The 18,972-nt window shown below is 34.4% G+C and overlaps 1 protein-coding gene across 1 annotated transcript in view; it reads left to right on the top strand.

Moving 5' to 3' along the window:
- The window catches only part of CSMD1 (CUB and Sushi multiple domains 1), a 1,150,797-nt gene that overhangs the window by 930,067 nt on the left and 201,758 nt on the right, over nt 1-18,972 (top strand). Inside the window, exons 24-27 of the mRNA XM_035542943.1 lie at nt 2,887-3,078; nt 5,479-5,605; nt 7,789-7,991; nt 18,432-18,623. Coding sequence (XP_035398836.1) covers nt 2,887-3,078; nt 5,479-5,605; nt 7,789-7,991; nt 18,432-18,623 — 714 coding nt within the window. The remainder of the gene's footprint in view (nt 1-2,886; nt 3,079-5,478; nt 5,606-7,788; nt 7,992-18,431; nt 18,624-18,972) is intronic.

Below are 18,972 nucleotides of genomic sequence, written 5' to 3'. Positions count from 1 at the left end.
AGCAATACTGAGTTTTTTCAGGAGTCTTCAGGGATCATTATTGCAAATGAGAAAGGCACACTACACAGGAAGCCCTTTTTCTGATGAATGAGGAGATCTAGTGCTTTTTATAAAATCATCATCCTACAGAAGCAGCACTGCAAAAAGGAGAAGAAGAAATCTGGTATCACTTCATTTATATTTACACATTTGTACAAAAATGAATGCTAAATGGAATGCATAAAATGGTAGGAAGTCAGAATAAATTTATCCCAGCCTTGACTACTTCTTCAGTAGTGAGGATGGCTATGTAGCAGACCAGAAGGACTTGTTTGTCCAGCAGTTTTTTCATTTTGCCCAAATGTGTTTACTGGTCTTTTATAAGATACTACCTCTCCCTAACAACCATTTATTCTTTGTGGTAGAAGGTAGAGAAGAATCAGTCGCTTGTGTGGCTTTCTCACTATATATCATTCATACAGAAAGTTATTTCACCACACCCAAGTAGGTTTTTTGATCAGGGAATCTTCTTCTGTCAATCAGAATCTTCTGTTATCAGAATCTGATAACCAAATGTCATACCTACTAAAGGATGGGAAAGGATCTAAAATCAGTGGCAGAGAAATAATGTTACATTAGCTCATGCTGTCAAATCGTCATTAAAATATCATCACATTATCTGTCAAACCACTTACATGTTCCGTTTTTTTAAATGAATGTCTTTGTATGTTTAATCAAATGATGAAATATAGCTATTTCTTATGAAGTTCAGTTCATCTGAACGACCTAATCACCTTGGCTCTTTTTATAGTGAATGAAGAGAAATAGAGCTTTTTAGAATTGCACAGTTCATCCAATCTATTTTAGGCATTTACTTTAGGATGGGATTAATCATACCCTATAAGTGACTATTAAATCTAAAAGACAACTGGTTTAGATAAGACTTTATACAATCAGTGTTGAGAGCTAGTTAAAATGAATGCCACCTCTTTTGTCTGTAAACTGAGTATGTTTGCTTGTTTCTTTTTTTTGGCAGCAAAGTGAAATTACAGGGATGTACAAATTTTCACACAGAGACAATCTTTTAGCAAGGGAATAATGCTAAATCTCTATAATCCATTTGTACTTATAAGATGTAATTTTCCTTTTATGAAAACAGCCTGTGATTATGCATACTCTTTCTGACACATAGGCTACACCTCTGCAAGTAAACTAAATATTGTCAGGGCATGAGTGTGCATGAGGAAAGTGATTGTCTAGACTTATGAAATACTAGGATAAATCCTAGTGTGCTGTTAGCTTGGATCTAGCACTCTCCCAGACAATCTCAAGTACAAGGTAGCGGACACTGTGAGCTAAAGACAGCTCTCAGGAAACAGCTTGTTGATAGCCACGCCATTTTGAAAGGTGATTAACAGTGCATGGTTGTGGTCAAATTATACCGAGGAGAGGAGAGGAGAGGAGAGGCAGCCTTCTCACTGCATCATGAACAAAGTCATCATTTCAGTGATATTTTTTCCCTTTCCTACACAGGAATTTCGATGCAAATTTCGATAATTTATCTGTGAGATTTACAGGGAGTGGAGAATTGCACAAATTCCACAAAGCTACAAATGATGCTAAATAGTTTGGTATCGTATATTTAGTTAAGGTAATGCATATTGAACAGAAATGTAGACAAGAAAACAGGCAATGTTTGTTTTCAGAGGACTTGGTTGTTATACAGCTTTAGTATCTGTACAGGAGGAAGAGCAAGGTATTAGACTCCTTGCCATTTTTCCAGCTGAGGCTGATCTTTTCATTTTCAGGAAAAAGACAATGAGAAAAATAGGATACCAACTCTATTTTGTGCATTTTTTAAATTATGAAAGATTATCTATCAATAAGTTATTTACCATAAAGACATCTGATTGTCTCCTAATTAGTGAAAGACCTAATGTGAAAATGAGCTGCAAACAGCAAACTAAAAGGAACACCAGCAAACTGATTTAGAAGTCCATAATGAAGTATGACAGCAGCTGTTCGGTAAAATAAGGACTGCAAAAGAGAAAACATTTGTAGAGTTGGAATTACTTGGGCTGGGCACATGACAATAATAAAGGAAGAATCCTAAAATCTGGCAGCAGTTGAGAAAGATGAATTTGGAACCACTTTTTATAAAGCTCCCAGAACTGGACCTCAAGGCAAAAGGAGAGCTTTGCCTTTACAAGTTAGCACTGCTGTATGGAGAAAACACAGATAAGAAAGGGTAAAATAGGGAAACAATTGTACCTGCTCAGAGTAGAACTGCTTATGCCAGGGAGCATAAAGGAAACCGTTTATCTCTTTCACATGTTAACGGCCCAAAAAGGGGAATGCTAGTCAAAAATGAGTATATTATTTATTCATTTTCAGCAAAGGAGAAGCAGAAGCCATGGTATCTGGACACTAGGGTGGATGAAACACCCTTTGTTTTTGCTTCCTGAATTTCCACTATGGTGTGATGGATTTGGTGTGGAGATTAGATAAGGAGGAGAATCTTCTACTCAGTACCAAATACAGGGTCAATACTGCTTCCTTTCCTCTGAATAATAAATAAATAAATAAAATTTCAAGAATAAAGTGATATAAGTAATTAATTTCTCACTAATCTATTAGTGTGACAGTGTGAATAATACTGTTTCTTCAATAAAATAATGCTGCAATCAATATCATATCAATAATTAGTTCTTGGTGTTTCAATTTTTTGATTTCCCCAGTTTGTATATGATTTATCTTTGGTCACTGTGGATACATCTAATCTAATTGAATCATGAGAACATTATTTGCATCAAGACAAGAAAGAAGGTCACTGGCATTATACTTTGTTTTATATTTGATATCTATGTGTCTTTATTTCTTCTTTTCCCTTCCCACTTCTGTTTTCAGGTTTTGACCTAGTGAAGTGTGAAGATCCTGGCATACCAAATTATGGTTACAAGATCCGAGATGAAGGACATTTCATAGACACTGTCATTTTATATAGCTGTAATCCTGGCTATACAATGCATGGAAGTGGTCTTATGACCTGCTTAAGTGGAGATCGGAGAGTCTGGGACAAACCTTTGCCTGCTTGCATAGGTAATATGGATTGTGATAGTGAAAGATTTCTGCTGTAGTTTCAGGAAAAAAAAAATCTTTCTGTACTTTATATGATAATGGTATATGCTGTATATAAGAAACCATTTACTGTGACCATCCAAGTATAACTTTTCTGGCTCTCAAATGGTGACCCTTTTCTCTGAATTCTTTCTGAAAGTCTTCTAAGAGTGCATCTTTCTAAACCAGTCTGTTAACTGCACTGAATTGTTACATTTTTTTTCCCTACTGTTCTGCACAAAGGAAAACTTATCATGAAGATTCCCAAAAATTCAGCTAGGCTTCTGCAGATTATTTCATTCTCTTTATTTACTTAATAAGCTTTAGATATGTGATCTTTTCTTTTTGCAGTTTTATACCATGCTATCTGTTCTCTCTTCCTTCTCTGATTTGACTGGCTTCCTTTTCATACTTTTTCTTAAGTTGTCATGAACTTTCAAAGATCACTTTCTTACCTAGACACACTTTCTCAATGTCTTCCTGATTGTACAGATCTATTCTTTTTTGCTTGCTGAATCTTGGATCAACATTTGATGTTTGCTGTTGTCTTCAGTGACTTTTACATTCATCATTGTCTTTACAATCATTGCAATCTCATTTACAAAAAAATAAATGCATATATTCAGCATAAATGCACATATTCACCATAAATGCACATATTTTGCATATTCTACACCTAGTAATCTTCAATGATACGTTGTTATATTGATCTTGGCATTCATTTTCATTTTGTAAGCCATAGCAAAGAAACAAAATGAATTCCTGGAATTCCATCTTTAGACGATTATAGGTCTTTTTTGATTGATAGTTCAATTCTATTAGTTATAATTATTTATTTTATATAGTATATTCTTTAAGATGGTGATTTTACAGTATGCCCATTTCTGCATATTGAAAACTACCTTTTTGGATTTTTTTTTGTCAGAATCATGTTTGAAACTTTACTTTTTTCTCCAGTGAACATAACATATCCCCCTAAAGTTCACAACATGTATTCTGTTTCTGAAAAAGTCTTAGAATTTTAAAGCAAATATGTCAATTAGTTTGAATTTAAATAAGTTTGGTTTCACTGAGTTATTCTGAGTTCTTCGGTAAATACAATAGTGTATCAATAATTTATTTATATGCAGTTATCTGTCACGGTGATTATTGCAATTCATATAATTGAAATTACCCGAAAACTTAGAGAACAGATATTTGAAGAAATAGCTTTCTGCTGTGGTTTCATAAATAATATGTAGTGATCTGAGTGACCAAAACAGCAGGATAGCTAAGTAAATCACTCACCTTGTTTCCTCTGCAGTTATTTTCCATCTGTGTAACAATTTGGTTGTCAGCAATGACTCAGTGGCATGTATTTTGTTAGGAGTTGTTGCTAATAAATTATTTGGTTCCACTGCCATGTTTGTGCCATCATCTGTGTCTTACACTGTGATAGACAGCTGTGCTTGAACAGTTTCCCCCGGTAGTGTTTTTTAGTGCCATTACTTGTGAAGCAAAGCTGTTAGGGTAGCTGAGGTAGGACTTCAGGGACATTATTTAACTGTGGAGTTACTGATTCTTTTTGATTCAGTGGCACTTGACTGTTACACAGAGTTCCACTTACATTAGGGCACAACTTCGTACTGGCCAGATAATGGCATGATGCTCTAAACAAGCAAAGTAAGCATCATTTGATTCTGGATTATTTGCGATGCAATAGGTCTCTACAAAAAGTTAAGACAGTAGTGATAGTAGAAATGGTTAAAACCAGACAGTTCATACTTTCAAATTATAGCTTTCTGACTTACTGTCTCACCTATGGGCACATGGCATTTCAATTTTTAAATACCTAAGGAAATTGCAAGGCAATACCTAACTGCTTTATTATTTAATTAAAGATATATAGAAATAAGTTTAAACCATTAAACTGAAAGCATTTTGATATTAGGACAAGTGAGAAAGTGATTTTAATTACAAAATGAAAGTGTGTAAAGTCTGAATTTCAGCATTCAGTGTTACTTAGGAAAGACAAACATGTTCAATTAGATATTTCTGAGAACTCCTAACACTTTGCCGTCTTGCTGATGCTAAAATTGTGCTTTTGTATTCTCAGTTCATATTGAAATACTCTTGTCTGTAAAACATCTTAATCACATAAGTATGATTTATTACTTTATAGCAAGTCAGGAAAGAGATTATTATATGTGCATTTTTTAACTTGTGTACGTATCCTGGTTTGTATGCAAATGTACTGGTTTACAATGTTACTTCAGAGATATTATGTTACCTGTTACCTTGTTAGAAGATGTAGAGATATGAAACAGAAAAAAAAAAAAAAAGGAAGTGCAAGTATTATGGTCTACTTAAAAGTAATAAATGCAATCCTTATTTATTTTGTAGCTGAGTGTGGTGGACGAATTCATGCTGCCACATCAGGGCGCATTTTGTCCCCAGGTTACCCAGCACCGTATGACAATAATCTTCATTGCACTTGGATTATTGAAGCAGATCCAGGAAAGACAATAAGGTACATGCTTAATTTCAGTATTTATTGTTGACTTTAGTATTTTGTAAATTATATTCTATGCCTTATATACTCACACTCTTCTACAAATTTTTTGTTTACTAACTCCTCCTTATAGTAATAAAGTTGATGCTTGTCATGCTGGCATTTATGAGTACCACTCCTCTAGGGAACCTGAGTAACTAAATTGTACAGGGGACACCTAGGCATCTGATTCTTAACTGTGAATTCCGATAGATAGTATAGCCTATAAATCATCTGTGTTGCACTGCTATGGCTTTTTCTAACTGTAAACAAGCTAAAGTGCCAAGCTGTCAGCTGTGGTTTCAAAATTCTTCCCTTTAGTCATTGTAATGCCATTTTTTTATATCTTACTGTCACATTCAATGTAACAATTTGTTGTAAATAGAATATAATTATTCAACAATTTTTTTCTTGAATAAATTACTTCAAGCAAACCTAAAGTGCCTGAGTCTCTGCCAGGAGTGCTTGGACATCAGGCATCTTGGACATTGTTGGTTATCTAGTAGGAGACTTTGTCATGGATGCTTTGATGTGATGAGGATTTGACAAGAACAGCAGCATAAGAGAAGATAAGCCCTTTGTATACAACTCTGACAGGTTTTCGTCTTTTATTCCTGCTCTCTTCTATCATATTGTTATTAAAATTTATAACATTTTGAAGTATACAAGTATCATATTTTCCCCATAATCAGTTGAAGTAAGACCATCAACGTCTCAGAAGACTTTGAGAATAATCAAATTTAAGAGAAATAACGAGGCTTTAAAAAGAAATTTGCACAGGACTGAGAGAATACTTAATACATAAGGACTGGTAGATTTCTCCACATGGACTAGGCAGCATAACAGAAAAAAGAAGAAATAAGAAAGTTACAAAAGGGAAGCACAAATGATGACTAATGAACACAATAAAAGTACATGCTAAGAACTGCAGAGACATGCCAAGAATCTACATTTTTATTTCTGTAATAATTTATGGAAAACTAATGGAAAGATTCAAGAACTCAGGCAAAAGGAAAGAGGTAATACAAGAACTTTTAAAACAGTTTTCCTCATCAGTTTATATTGACAAGAAAGATTGTCATACTCTGCAGTTGACACATAGCTGAATCACTCAAAGTGGAAGGAATATGAATATTTAAAGATTCTTTCAGCTCAGTTTTCCTGTAGTAGCACACATTCAAAACTTTGAAATGTCAGATTCTTTTAATATTCAAGCTGATTTGTCCATTGCTAACAGAAAGTTGCAATTAAAACAAGAATGTAACAAAACAAAAAAAATCTAATCAATATAATTTTAATTGCTGTCATTAAAAAAAGATTCTTGATACTAATATAATTAATGATATATAACTGAGATGTATTACTTGAGCAGATCAGCTATTTTGTGCAAAAAGTTAACAAATAGTAAGCTAACAAATAGTAAGCTATTTCATTATTTATTTTATGTGGACAAATGTAATTCAGAAATATCAACACGTGAGTATTTAAAGTAAAAAAGGAGTTTTTATATTTAGCTATTCGATTTCTTCAATGTTAAAAATATACAGTCAGAACTTGAAGTCAATGTACAGGTTTTGACTAATAACATAGCATTCCTGAACATCTTTCTAAATCTAATATTTCATCTGGAGATAAATAAAAATTGGAGTATTCCAATATAGTAATTTAATGTTTTACGAATGTTGGCATAAGCCAAAGATGGATTAATACATTTTTTACTTTTTGTAAAGAAAAACAAATGCCATACTGACTGAGTTTCCTATGCTATGTCCAGTAGCTACTGCTTTTTCCAGTTGCATATAATACAGTTCAATCTGTGTTCTTGGTATCCTCAATTGAATGAATAAAGGAAATCTTTGATGAAATTATAGTTCTTATCCTTTAAAATATCTATGATAAAAAGAGGTTAATTTATAGAACAAGTACTGTATCATAGTGGTGTTTTTTGTAATTAAAGCATTTATAGGACAGAACAGTATCTCTCTTATGAGATAGCTAACTCAACAGGAAAAATGGATAACACTTCAGGACAACCAAGCCTTCTTGAGTCCTGAAACAGAAACAGCATTTCAAAACTAAGAACAGCTTGGAAATGATTGCTTGGAGTTTTGTGTAATTGTGTTTAATCAGTAATGTACAGGGCTTTTACTTTTTCTTTGCAGCCTGCATTTTATCGTTTTTGACACTGAGGTTGCTCATGATATCTTGAAGGTGTGGGATGGGCCCATTGAAAGCAGCATATTGCTTAAAGAATGGAGTGGCTCAGCCCTTCCAGAGGATATTCACAGCACTTTCAACTCATTGACATTACAGTTTGACAGTGACTTCTTCATCAGCAAATCAGGCTTCTCCATTCAGTTTTCAAGTACGTAAATATTTTTGTATCTCAAATGCAGTATTATATGCAATATTTACATATATTATTCTTATCTGTGTGAATTGTTTCTCATTTTACAACTTCCTCTGTCTTTAGCAAAAGATTATATTATTTTAATCTATATACTTATGCAGATAGCTACAACTAGGGTGAATTGTTTGGACTTGCTTTGTGTCAGTATGTTTTCTTATTCCTTGTTATGTATAGCAAAACCATGTCCAGTATTATCTAATCGACGTTGTCTAACAAGTTAAAATGGGTTTGTATATGCATGAGTTTCCTTCAGGGCTTTTAAGTGTTCCCACCAGTGCTGCCTAATAACATCTTACATTATTTAGTGTTCATATTTTCTGTTTATTTTTCTTTTTTCACTCACACCACCTAATACATCATTTTATGACCTTAACCACTGTTTATGTGAACAATTACACCGAATAATAATATATATATAAATATACTGAAATATATATATAAAAAAAAATTATATGGAACTAATCACACACATATTCAGGGCTAAAGTAATAGTCCCCATGTATGCAGTATAATAAGATCAATATTGTAAAACTGAGTATGTGTGTTCAGTCACATGATCCTGTGACTGAAGTGTTAAACACTGAGGGTAGGACTGCAAGGGACCATCGTACCATTGTATTGTTATGCCATTGTACCGTTGTCTTTGACTCAGTCATTGAATCCTTATATGTCTAGCTCTAAAGTACATAAGGTATATCTGCTCCTGAACATACAAAAAGTATGAATTAATACAACGTAGGAGAGCAGGAGTATTATTTAAAACCTTCTCTGTAAGTGATGTCATTCAGAAGTAAGGGGCACTAATAAGCTTTCAGTCATTATTTCTGCATAAGAAAATTTGCTTCCAGAGTTTACTAGACTCTTAATAATGCATGTGAAACTTCCCAGTTTACTTTATTTTTTCTAAATGTTGTGTCCCAAACCATAGACAGTTTCACCCTAAGATACCTAGTTCAAAGTATACAAAATGAGTTAAATGAAAAGAGGAGAATAAATGTTTCTAAAATTTCTGACCTGTGTGCTACACAATGTGCTGCTTTCCATGTTGTTTGAAAAAGTTAAATTTTACATTTATGGAAATTAAGTTTTTGTTTTTGTTTTGTTTTGTTTTTTTTTTACTCTGTTAGAGTTAGCAAACACCTTACATCAAAAATATCTATAATTTTATGCATAAATTTTGAAAGGAGGAAAATATTTAAGCTGTTAGATTTGCCAACAAGTTAGTATGTATTCTTTGACCTTCAATGATACTTATAGTAAATAAGAAACAATTTAATGCCTTAAGGGTGAAGAAGTGATTTGGTCATGTTAGCAGACCTGATGGATGCACTCGGTGATTATGCTGGCAATTGCAGTGTATGTCTTACTGGAATTAATTGGAGTTAGTGGTGAAGAACTGAATGTCTCAGCTCAAGTAAAGGGAAAATGATATTAAAGTTTCATTCACCCTGCTTGGCAAGCAGAATGTTTTTCTTATTTTTTTGATTGTGTAGAGTAAAAAATAGGATTTAAGGAATATGTTAAAGTCAATGTTAAATTATTTAATCTAAAAATGAGGACTTACTTTATTTAGTCTCCTTGAGGCAATAAGAACACTACTGTGGCCTTGATCTGTAAAGGATTTGAACTGATTAAACTACGGATATGTAGGATCTTTGCATGCTTTAGTATTCATGTGTTCAAACTGTATGTCAGTTTATAGCAAAGCTGCAAAGAATGTTGAAAATTTACTTCTTTAGTAGTTTCTAACTGAATGAATAAAAAACTCTTAAGTTGCTTAAACTTCTCTGGTAATAGCAGATGATGTAGATGTTTCACTACAAGTCTATGAAGGTAACTGCTCAAGTTTTGAGTCTCTGTGTCTGTCACTTGATAGATTTTCAGGTGATGCTTTTATTAATGAGTATACTGTATTTAAACATGAATTACAAACCAAGAAGTGAACTTCAGATGCAGAATTGCACAGGCTTGGAAAACCTTCAAGAATCTGGAATTCTGACACATGAAACTTCGGTATGGCATGTTAAGTGGCATGCATCTGTTATGCAATTGGACTGAGTGTCTATGCCAATGAACATCCACTTACAGCATCACAGGGAGGATATACCTCTAAGAGTATCAGGCCAAATGAACAGTTTAAAATCAAAGCATAGAAGTGCTAGCCGCCAGTTGAGGATTCGTTTTGCAGCGCTGCGATGGTGCTCATTATCTGCTTTCTATACTTTGCAGCAAGAATGCTGTTGTTGCATTTGTCTAAAAAAGATGCACTGTTAAAGTATAGTTTGAGGTAGATCAGAAAACAATCACCTATGAATTACTTACTCTTGATTGTGTATGTACTTAGATGTGTTTTTAATGGAAAAACGTAAATGGCTGAAGCTCGTAAAACATTTGAACACTATTAAAAGTGCCTTGTCTCGCCCAGTCAGCTCAGCATGCAGAGCATGAGGACATGAACTGACATGAATGATTATGTTAATTGTAATCAGCCTAATGCTTTTCATTAAAACTTAATTACCATTTAATCATGCGTAAAAGGACCAAAAAATGGAGTTCACTGTACAAAATTGACCTTTAATCTAGGGGTTAAGTACATTTAAACTATGTATTACAAGCCAGCGATGTCAACCAACTCTTTCTTGTCATGATACAGACAGTGAACACAAGAAGGGTATAGACATACTTGGCTTCCTTTTTCCAAAGAAACACAGTTACAAGCAGCAAAACATTCCTATCTAAGTTAATCATTAAAAAGAAGTTTTCTAACCTGGCTTGATTTTGTCCTAAGTGTCTAAGGTAAATGCAGTAAACTTCCTTTTGAAATTTCCTTTTTTTTTTTTTTTCTTTCATCAGCTGTAAGTCTAGTTACAGTAATGCACATTAAATTTAAAAATTCTAGACATCTAAGGGTCAATGATATGAATCCTACCATAAGGTTACAGAATCATAAAATCATAGAATATGACTTGGAAGAGACCCACAAGGATCATTGAATCCAACTACTGGCTCCACACAGGACCACCCCAAAATCAGACCATGTGTCTGAGAGCATTGTCCAAATGCTTCTTGAACTCCAGCAGGCTCGGTGCTGTGACCACTGCCCTGGGGAGCCTGTCCCAGAGACTGACCACCCTCTCAGTGAAGAACCTTTTCCTAACACCCAGCCTGACCCTCCCCTGTCCCAGCTCCATGCTGTTTCCTCAGGTCCTAATAAAAATCACAGAATGCAATAGGTTGTGATTAATTGCCTTATCACAGGTATCTAGTTCCCTTTGAGGTGCTGTAGAATATCCTGTCTGGTGTCCATCTGCCACTCCAAAAGGTCATACACCCATAAGTCCTTGGTCATATCTTTCAGTCCTGTGCCCGTTACTTTGGATATTTTAAGGTATCTCAAATGAGACTAGCCATCTATATTGAAGCAGATCAATCTTGCTTAAACTCTAGACTTCTGAAAGCACTTGGATCCAATGCTTACACATTGCTTTTATTGACCTGGAGCTTGTTTCACTACGAACTTATTTATGGATGTACCCATACAATTTGTTTACCTGATATTAACAAGTACCAGTAGAAATAGCAGATGATAGGAACGCCACTGTCAGGCAGTAATTAGTCATATTGCCACTCTTACAGGATCAGCTTTATTTTAATAATACCTAACAGCAGTTCTCCTCCAACAGCCTAACAGGGTAAACATTCCTGAATAAATCATTCTGTTAACAACACAAATAATCCGTTATGGCAATAAAAATAAAAAACGTATACCAACCAGTCAATTAAAACAGTTATTTGGAAATTGCTGTTTCTGATGTTGACACATCTACTGATATCTTTCTTCCCCTGAAAAGAGCTTAAGCAGCAGTGGTGCTAATTTTGATAGCTCCTAATAACATTGTACTTAATTTGACATCTATTTAAGCAATGATATCTGCTTACGTCCAGCTTGTAATTCCATTTGATCACTTGTCTGTTTACAAAAATCTTTATGGTAACTGTGTTACATATCTTGAACTGTTAGGGTACTCTTCCCTTGTAAATTGTTCATTTATTGCTGAGATAAATTTTAGTTACTTCCCTAATGGTTTGAGCAACTGTATTTAAGTACAAGCATTTCAATGACAAAATTTTCATTGCTAGGGTTCATCATGAGAAGAAAAGGGGTTTAGCACAAAAAAAAAAAAAAAAAAAAACATTTTAAAATAGATTTAAATGTGCATATATACTAACTAATTTTTGAGTTCAAAGAAAATAAAATGCATTTAGACATCTCTTGTTAAAGTAGTTAAGCAGTTGGACACCCTTTTAAAGTCTGTAATCTAATTGTACTCCATAGTTCAGTCTTTTGCTTTCTGTGGTGCTATAAATGTTGCATTATATGCCCACAATAACACAGTTTCATTAGCATGGAAAATAATTTGTATCCGTCATCTAATCCATAGCCTGGTAAGGCATCCTCAGCCTCATAAGAGGCAGCAGTTCTTCATTTGGTTCCTGTAGAACTATGCAGAAATGAAGCTTGTAGGTCACTTTTGTTGCCTCCTTTAAACTTGTGGGGTTTTGTACTTCAGACTTCACAAAATAGGTGGAATTAGCATCTGTGTTTCTTTTTTTGTTACGGTACTGGACAGTGCAAGACATTTACATTTAATATTGATTTGCAGTTGCTAGTGTGCACATTTACATATATTGCATAAGATGCTTGTTAGAGACCAAACACTATTCTTTCACCTATGGAAGTGGTTGTTAGTCTGAAATTGCTGCAAATCCTATGTACAATGTCTTGGCTTTGATATGCCAAAATCCTTCTCAAATTTATTATGCGAGCACTTGTGTCAAAACACGTGAAGCTTCTGTATCACTTGCAGTTTACAAACCTAATTCCTGAGAAGTCTTCATTACTTTTATTACTACATGGAGTAGAAAAAATAGAGAGTCTGCAGCAAAACACTGAAGCAAATGGCTTACCAGAGGCACGGTACAAACAGTATAGATGGTGATGATTTTTTTTTTTCTTGTACAACAGATTACAGGCTAAAAAAAATGATCAAAGATGAAGTGTCCTTCAGATGAAAGATAAATTAGGCACAGGTCTAACATATTAATCACAAAGCTACAGACACACGAATATATGCAGTGGGTCATACTCTCAAAAACAGTATCCTATTGATTTTCAGTGAAGTTTTAAATTAACTGTAGAAAAATGTAGTTTGGGGGCCAAATCCAAAACAAGATCCAAATTGGCATTCTGGAAGATTATTAAATTCAAAATAGAGAAGCTTAACACAGTGGCTGCCGACATATGGAGTTCTGAAAACTCCCCAGGCACCTTTCTTTTTTTCCAGCTGCCCGTTCTTGTGGCACTTCTGATTCCATCGACTGTGTACACAAAAGCATGTCCTATGCTGAGGAGGTGAAACAGAGAGTAGGAGAGGAGAAATCTGTACAGAATGGGACTGTAAACGTGGAGTATCATGTAATTTACTGCACAGAACATATGCAAGAACTCAGAAGCAGCAATTGAGTTATTTGCCAGTTAATGGAAGTCAAATCCCCTCTCTTGGTTTTGCCATTTTATAATCATTTAGGTTGGAAAATTAATTCTTCTCAATCATTTCTAAAACAGTCTAACTACATAACTTAGTTTTGACTTAGCATCCTTAAGTTATAAATGTAGTTACTGCTTTCCCTGCTTTACATCATGTATGTTTTAATTTGACACCGTTTCCCATAGTGTTCTCCTGAAGAAACTGGCTACTCATGGGTTGGAGAGGTGTCCAGTTTGCTGGGTGAAGAGCTGGCTAGATAGCTGGGCTCAAAGAGTCATAGTGAATGGTGCCCAATCCAGTGGCAGCTGGTCGCCACCAGTGGTGTTCCACAGGGCGCAGTCTTGGGGGCCAGTTTTGCTGAACATTTTTATCAATGATCTTTGATTTTATCAAGAAAATTTTTTTCACAGAAAGAATAGTTAGGCATTTGAACGGTCTGCCCAGGGACGTGGTGGAGTCCTCATCCCTAGAAGTATTTAAGAGATGTGTGGATGTGGCAAGGGACATGGTTTAGTGGTGGGACGCAGTAGGTCAGCCCTAACATTTGGACTTTATGGAAGGTCTTTTCCAACCTATATGATCCTATGATTCTATGATTCTAATTGTGTTCAGCTTCAAGTCTCTGAATTCCTCACATTTTTTACAATTTTATATGGCATTGTCACATCACAGAATGAACATGCCATTTCCCATAAGTATGTATGATGGATATTAATTGCATGGCTATATATTAGTATGTGAACTGAGAAGAAAAAAGCCTGTTATTAAATGAGATAGATAACAGAAGAGCTAGTGATTCTTAATGTCTGGATTGCTTATTAATGCATGTAACATCTATACTCTTTAGACATTTTCACAATACCAAGTAAAGTGAGAACAGATTTGTAATTTTCAAGCAGTTACACTCTTGGGAATCTTGTGAAGTAAAACAACTTAGAAATGAGATGAAATGTTGAAAAGTTGACAGGCTGTCTAAATGTTCGCTTTACTAGATGACACATCAGTGCTTAAATGTCTGATGTTTTGTTTAATTAGGATCAAGTGTATTTGGCATGATGAAAAGGTTGCTGTTTTCAAATACAGAAAATAACTTCTGAGGCTGCAAGAACAAAAGTGTAAAGAGTGTTTTGGTGCTTATTAAATGCCTGCTTATTTTTAAAATTGAGAACTTTCGATGTGAGAAATGGGGACTAACAGTGAAAATAAATTTTAAAAGGCATCAGTCCTTCATGATTGGTATATACTTGACACGGTTGAAATGGGAATAATTGTTGATTGCTGAGGTATTATTTTGCATAACCTTTTAATGAAAAAATGAAGGTAGTCAAAGATTTATTGAAAAAAAAAGCTAACTAATGAGATTGTCTTATGCTTATATACTTAAAAGAATTTTGCTTCTTTAACAGATAGGCACTAGTGATCCATTTTTTTTGAGCTGTTTTTGTCTGTCAAATAGTAAATAACTTCTCTGAGGTCATAGCCATGCTTTCCTTCCCTTGTGGCCAAGTATACATTTAGTAAACTACACTAATATGGGATGTCAGGTAAATTGTCAGAGTGGTGCCTGGGGAGTGCTTACACAGTACTCATTAGCAGTAATAGCCATTACTTTAGTTCTTGAATTGATGCTTATAAATTCTGGTGGAAAAGTCTCCCACTGTCCAAAAAAATACAACAAAAAACACACTCAACACTGCCATTGTCTTTTGCTTAATTTAGAAATAGGAATGATCTCAAGGTGTATAAGGTGTGTTACTTTGGAGTGCAAACAAAGTCAAGAAATAACAAATAATAAAATGATAAACAGTCCTGTATTTGTAGTATGTTAGTTATCATAATCCATGAATTTTAATATAGGGATGTTTTACAGTTTTTGTTATTTGTCCAAGTGGCTACATATTTGCTAGAGTACACACAAAACCATTTTAATAAGGTTCACCTTTTCTTCCTTTTCGGTTTGTTTCTCATCTTGTTCATTCGTTCTTCAACCTTTCTCTCTACTGCAAATTTAGAACACAGTTATACTAGAGCACATTGAAAACAAAATTGTAGATAATTTCATTATTTCAGAAGATCACCTCAGGTCAATACAAATTAAGGGTTTTATTGCAAGTATTTTTCAGTAAGATTTTTATTTTCTTATTGGGCCATTATCAACTGACATTTTTGATTTCAAAGGGCTAAAAACACTAAACCCACAAAAATTATTATTTTTTTCAGGGTTGAAAAAAAAGAATTTTCCATTTGTACAACTTGGTAACTGTTTCAGTTTTTTAAATGTTTAATTGCTGTTGCTGTTTTTTTGTTTTGTTTTGTTTTTGTAGTGGTCTTGGTGTGGATGGAAGGAGTAAATGCAGCCATTAATACAGAAAATAGATTCTTTGCACATTCTGGTCACAAAGGTTGCATTGTGGTGGTAGTTTTTTTATCAGCAGCTTTTTTATCTTTTCTTCTGGGAATGAGTTAAAAAAATCATTTTAATGAAATAATAATGTTTACTGGGATTTAAACAGGAAAACAAAAAAGGAAATAAACCAATCAAACAAATAAACAGAGCAGGAAGCATGGACTGACTACTAACTTACATCATTTATAAGAGGTATATTCTTTGATTCCTTGATTTTAAAAAGTGCTTCAAATCCTTCAGAAAATGAAGAAAAAGAATTTAATGATGCAACCAAAGTAAATTCTAATTCTTTCCTAAAGAAAATGGATTTGAGATGTAAATTTGACATGTAATGCAATTTTAGATGACGATCACTAAATTTATGTGTCAGTGTGCAGATGTCCATGTGCGTACTACGTTGTGGTCAGTGGAAATCTAGAGCTGGAATCCATTACCTGCAGACATATTCCTTTCTATTTCTCTTTCACTTGTTTTACTGGCCATTTTTTTTGGCACTGACTTGCAAGTTAATTCTGATAATAAAGATTCTCAATTTGTTCTCATTCCAGCATAAACAATTGGCAATGATTGTTACAGGAGACCAAACCTCGAAAAAACGACTGCCAATTCTCAGTGGCAGCAAACTGCCCACAAACTATTTTTCTTCAGTGCTTCCGTGTTTATAATTTTGTTTGTGTTAATGTATTTGTTCATGTTGCAAAGAAAGCCTCAGTCTAATTCCAATTATATGGATACCCTATACATATTATTATTGTGTAACAGTCATAGCATTTCATTTTGTACTTTGGCTCTGTATGTGTGTTTGCTTAAAGGAGTTCCAGAGATGAGAAAAAAAATGTGAAAAAGAAAGGCCAGGATTTTTCTCAGAGTCATTCAATACTATACAATGTAGTTTGGAAGAGACTTTGCACCTCTATTTGTAGTAATAGAAGCCATACATGAAGCATAATATAATTACATTTATGTTCCTAGTGTTTTTGACCTGTAATTTGTAGTACTTTCCTATAACTTAAGTGCTTGATGTGCTACATACTGCTCAAAATACTGAAAGACATAGTCACTGCTTTCCCAGAGTGTAGGAGAATGTGCAGCCAGATATGATAGATAATTATAACGTTAGCTTACGAACCAAGAAAGTAGTAAAAAACAGTTTTAACAATGGCATATACACTTTTAATTTACATCATTTTATCTCTGAATCGTCCTTATTGGTCTGATAATCAGAACAAAAGTACACCTTGAAAGGACATCAAATTTAGAGTTGAGGTGGCTGTGAATCAGTTTAAGACTGAATCAACTGTCTGATGTGTGAGCATGCAAGAAAATACACCTGGTTTATATTAGGGAAAAAAAAAGACAACAAATTATTGTTGATATTTCACAATTTTCAAGGATTATACCTTCTGGTACAGATGAGCAGAAGGATGTGGGGGAGTAGATTTTTAAAATGTCTTTGATCTGGGTTCACAAGGTTTAAACTTAACGAAGACAGTGAAAATGGTAGAGGATCTTACCTGTAGATGCCCACCAATACCAATTGTGACACTAGGTTTTAGGCCTACCTGCTCACAGTTGTGCAAAGTTCTTTAAAAAGGACATGGTCGGGTGGAGCAATCTAGAGTCCCCTGGCTGTGTCCCCTCCAGGTCCTTGTGCACCCCCAGCCTCCTTGCTGGCAGGGCAGCAGGAGGAGCTGAAAAGTCCTTGGATCTGTGTAAACACTGCTCTGCAACAACTAATACATCGGTGTGTTATCAGCATTATTTTAAATCCAAAACCCAGCAACAAACCAGCTACTAGGAGGAAAATTAACTCTATCCCAGCCAAAACAAGGACAAAAGCAAAATCTATATACAAACTGAAGAGATTGAACATATGAGAGATGTTTTGCTTAGATTGAGTTTTAGCATACTCTGAGAAAGTTGTTGCTTGCCACTGAAAAGGGAAATACAGGACTACATAAAACTGCTATTTGATTCAGCCAGCTGGGCAAACATAGCATTTGCATGCTGAAGAATATTAAGACTATAAAACAATATTATTTACATTGTGTTACTTACCCTGTTGTGTAAAAAGGCATCAAAGTGCATAAAGAAATTTGCTTTGATAACTGGAACATTAAAATGAGAAAATGAGTTACTAGCTCTTTTGGTGTATTAACAAATGAAAAAAAAATAAAAAAAGAAGAAGAAGAAAAGCTTGTGTTCATTTCCTCTCAGGCCATATTTCATACTAAGAAAACTGGCAGGAAGCCAACATAATCATGATGTATCTCAGTGGGCAAATTCTCATAGAAAAAGAGAATCAAAAAGCACTCCTGTGTTAACTAATAAGTAAATACTATTGCCTTGTTTGGAATGCACTTGTAAAAATATTGTGCTTTTATATAAAGATGTTTATTATCTGCATCTTAAAGCTTTTATTTCATGATTCCCTAACAGCTTCTATTGCATCAACCTGTAATGATCCTGGGACACCACAAAATGGCACTAGATACGGAGACAGCAGGGAGCCTGGGGATACAACCACCTTTCAATGTGACCCTGGCTATCAACTTCAAGGACAAGCTAAAATTACATGTGTACAACTGAATAACCGATTCTTCTGGCAACCGGATCCTCCTACATGCATAGGTAATTAGCTGAAATGTTATTCTCTGTTTAAAATTAATACAGATCATATTTCTTGTTCAACTGGTGGGCATATGATGCTAATGCTGGAGTAATGCTCTCCGTAGAAACCAGTTATTTCATACTTACGGTCACCAACAACCACGTTCTTAAGAATAACACTATTTTTGGATGTCATTTTCTCACTCTATTCTTTAAACTTTATGAATGTTTGAAATTGACAATGTCTGACAGAAATAATTAAGAGGAACTAATTATTTAAACAGCTGTAAGTTCACTCTTCTAAAGTTCAAGGCCTTGACTTTGCTCTTTGCCAGGCCCATATTACTTGAGATCACAAACTCAACCAGGG

This window comes from Cygnus atratus, chromosome 3, assembly GCF_013377495.2.
Source record: "Cygnus atratus isolate AKBS03 ecotype Queensland, Australia chromosome 3, CAtr_DNAZoo_HiC_assembly, whole genome shotgun sequence".
NCBI lineage: Eukaryota > Metazoa > Chordata > Aves > Anseriformes > Anatidae > Cygnus > Cygnus atratus.
The sequence above is the reverse complement of the archived record's forward strand: the minus strand, read 5'-3'. Positions and strand labels throughout refer to the sequence as shown.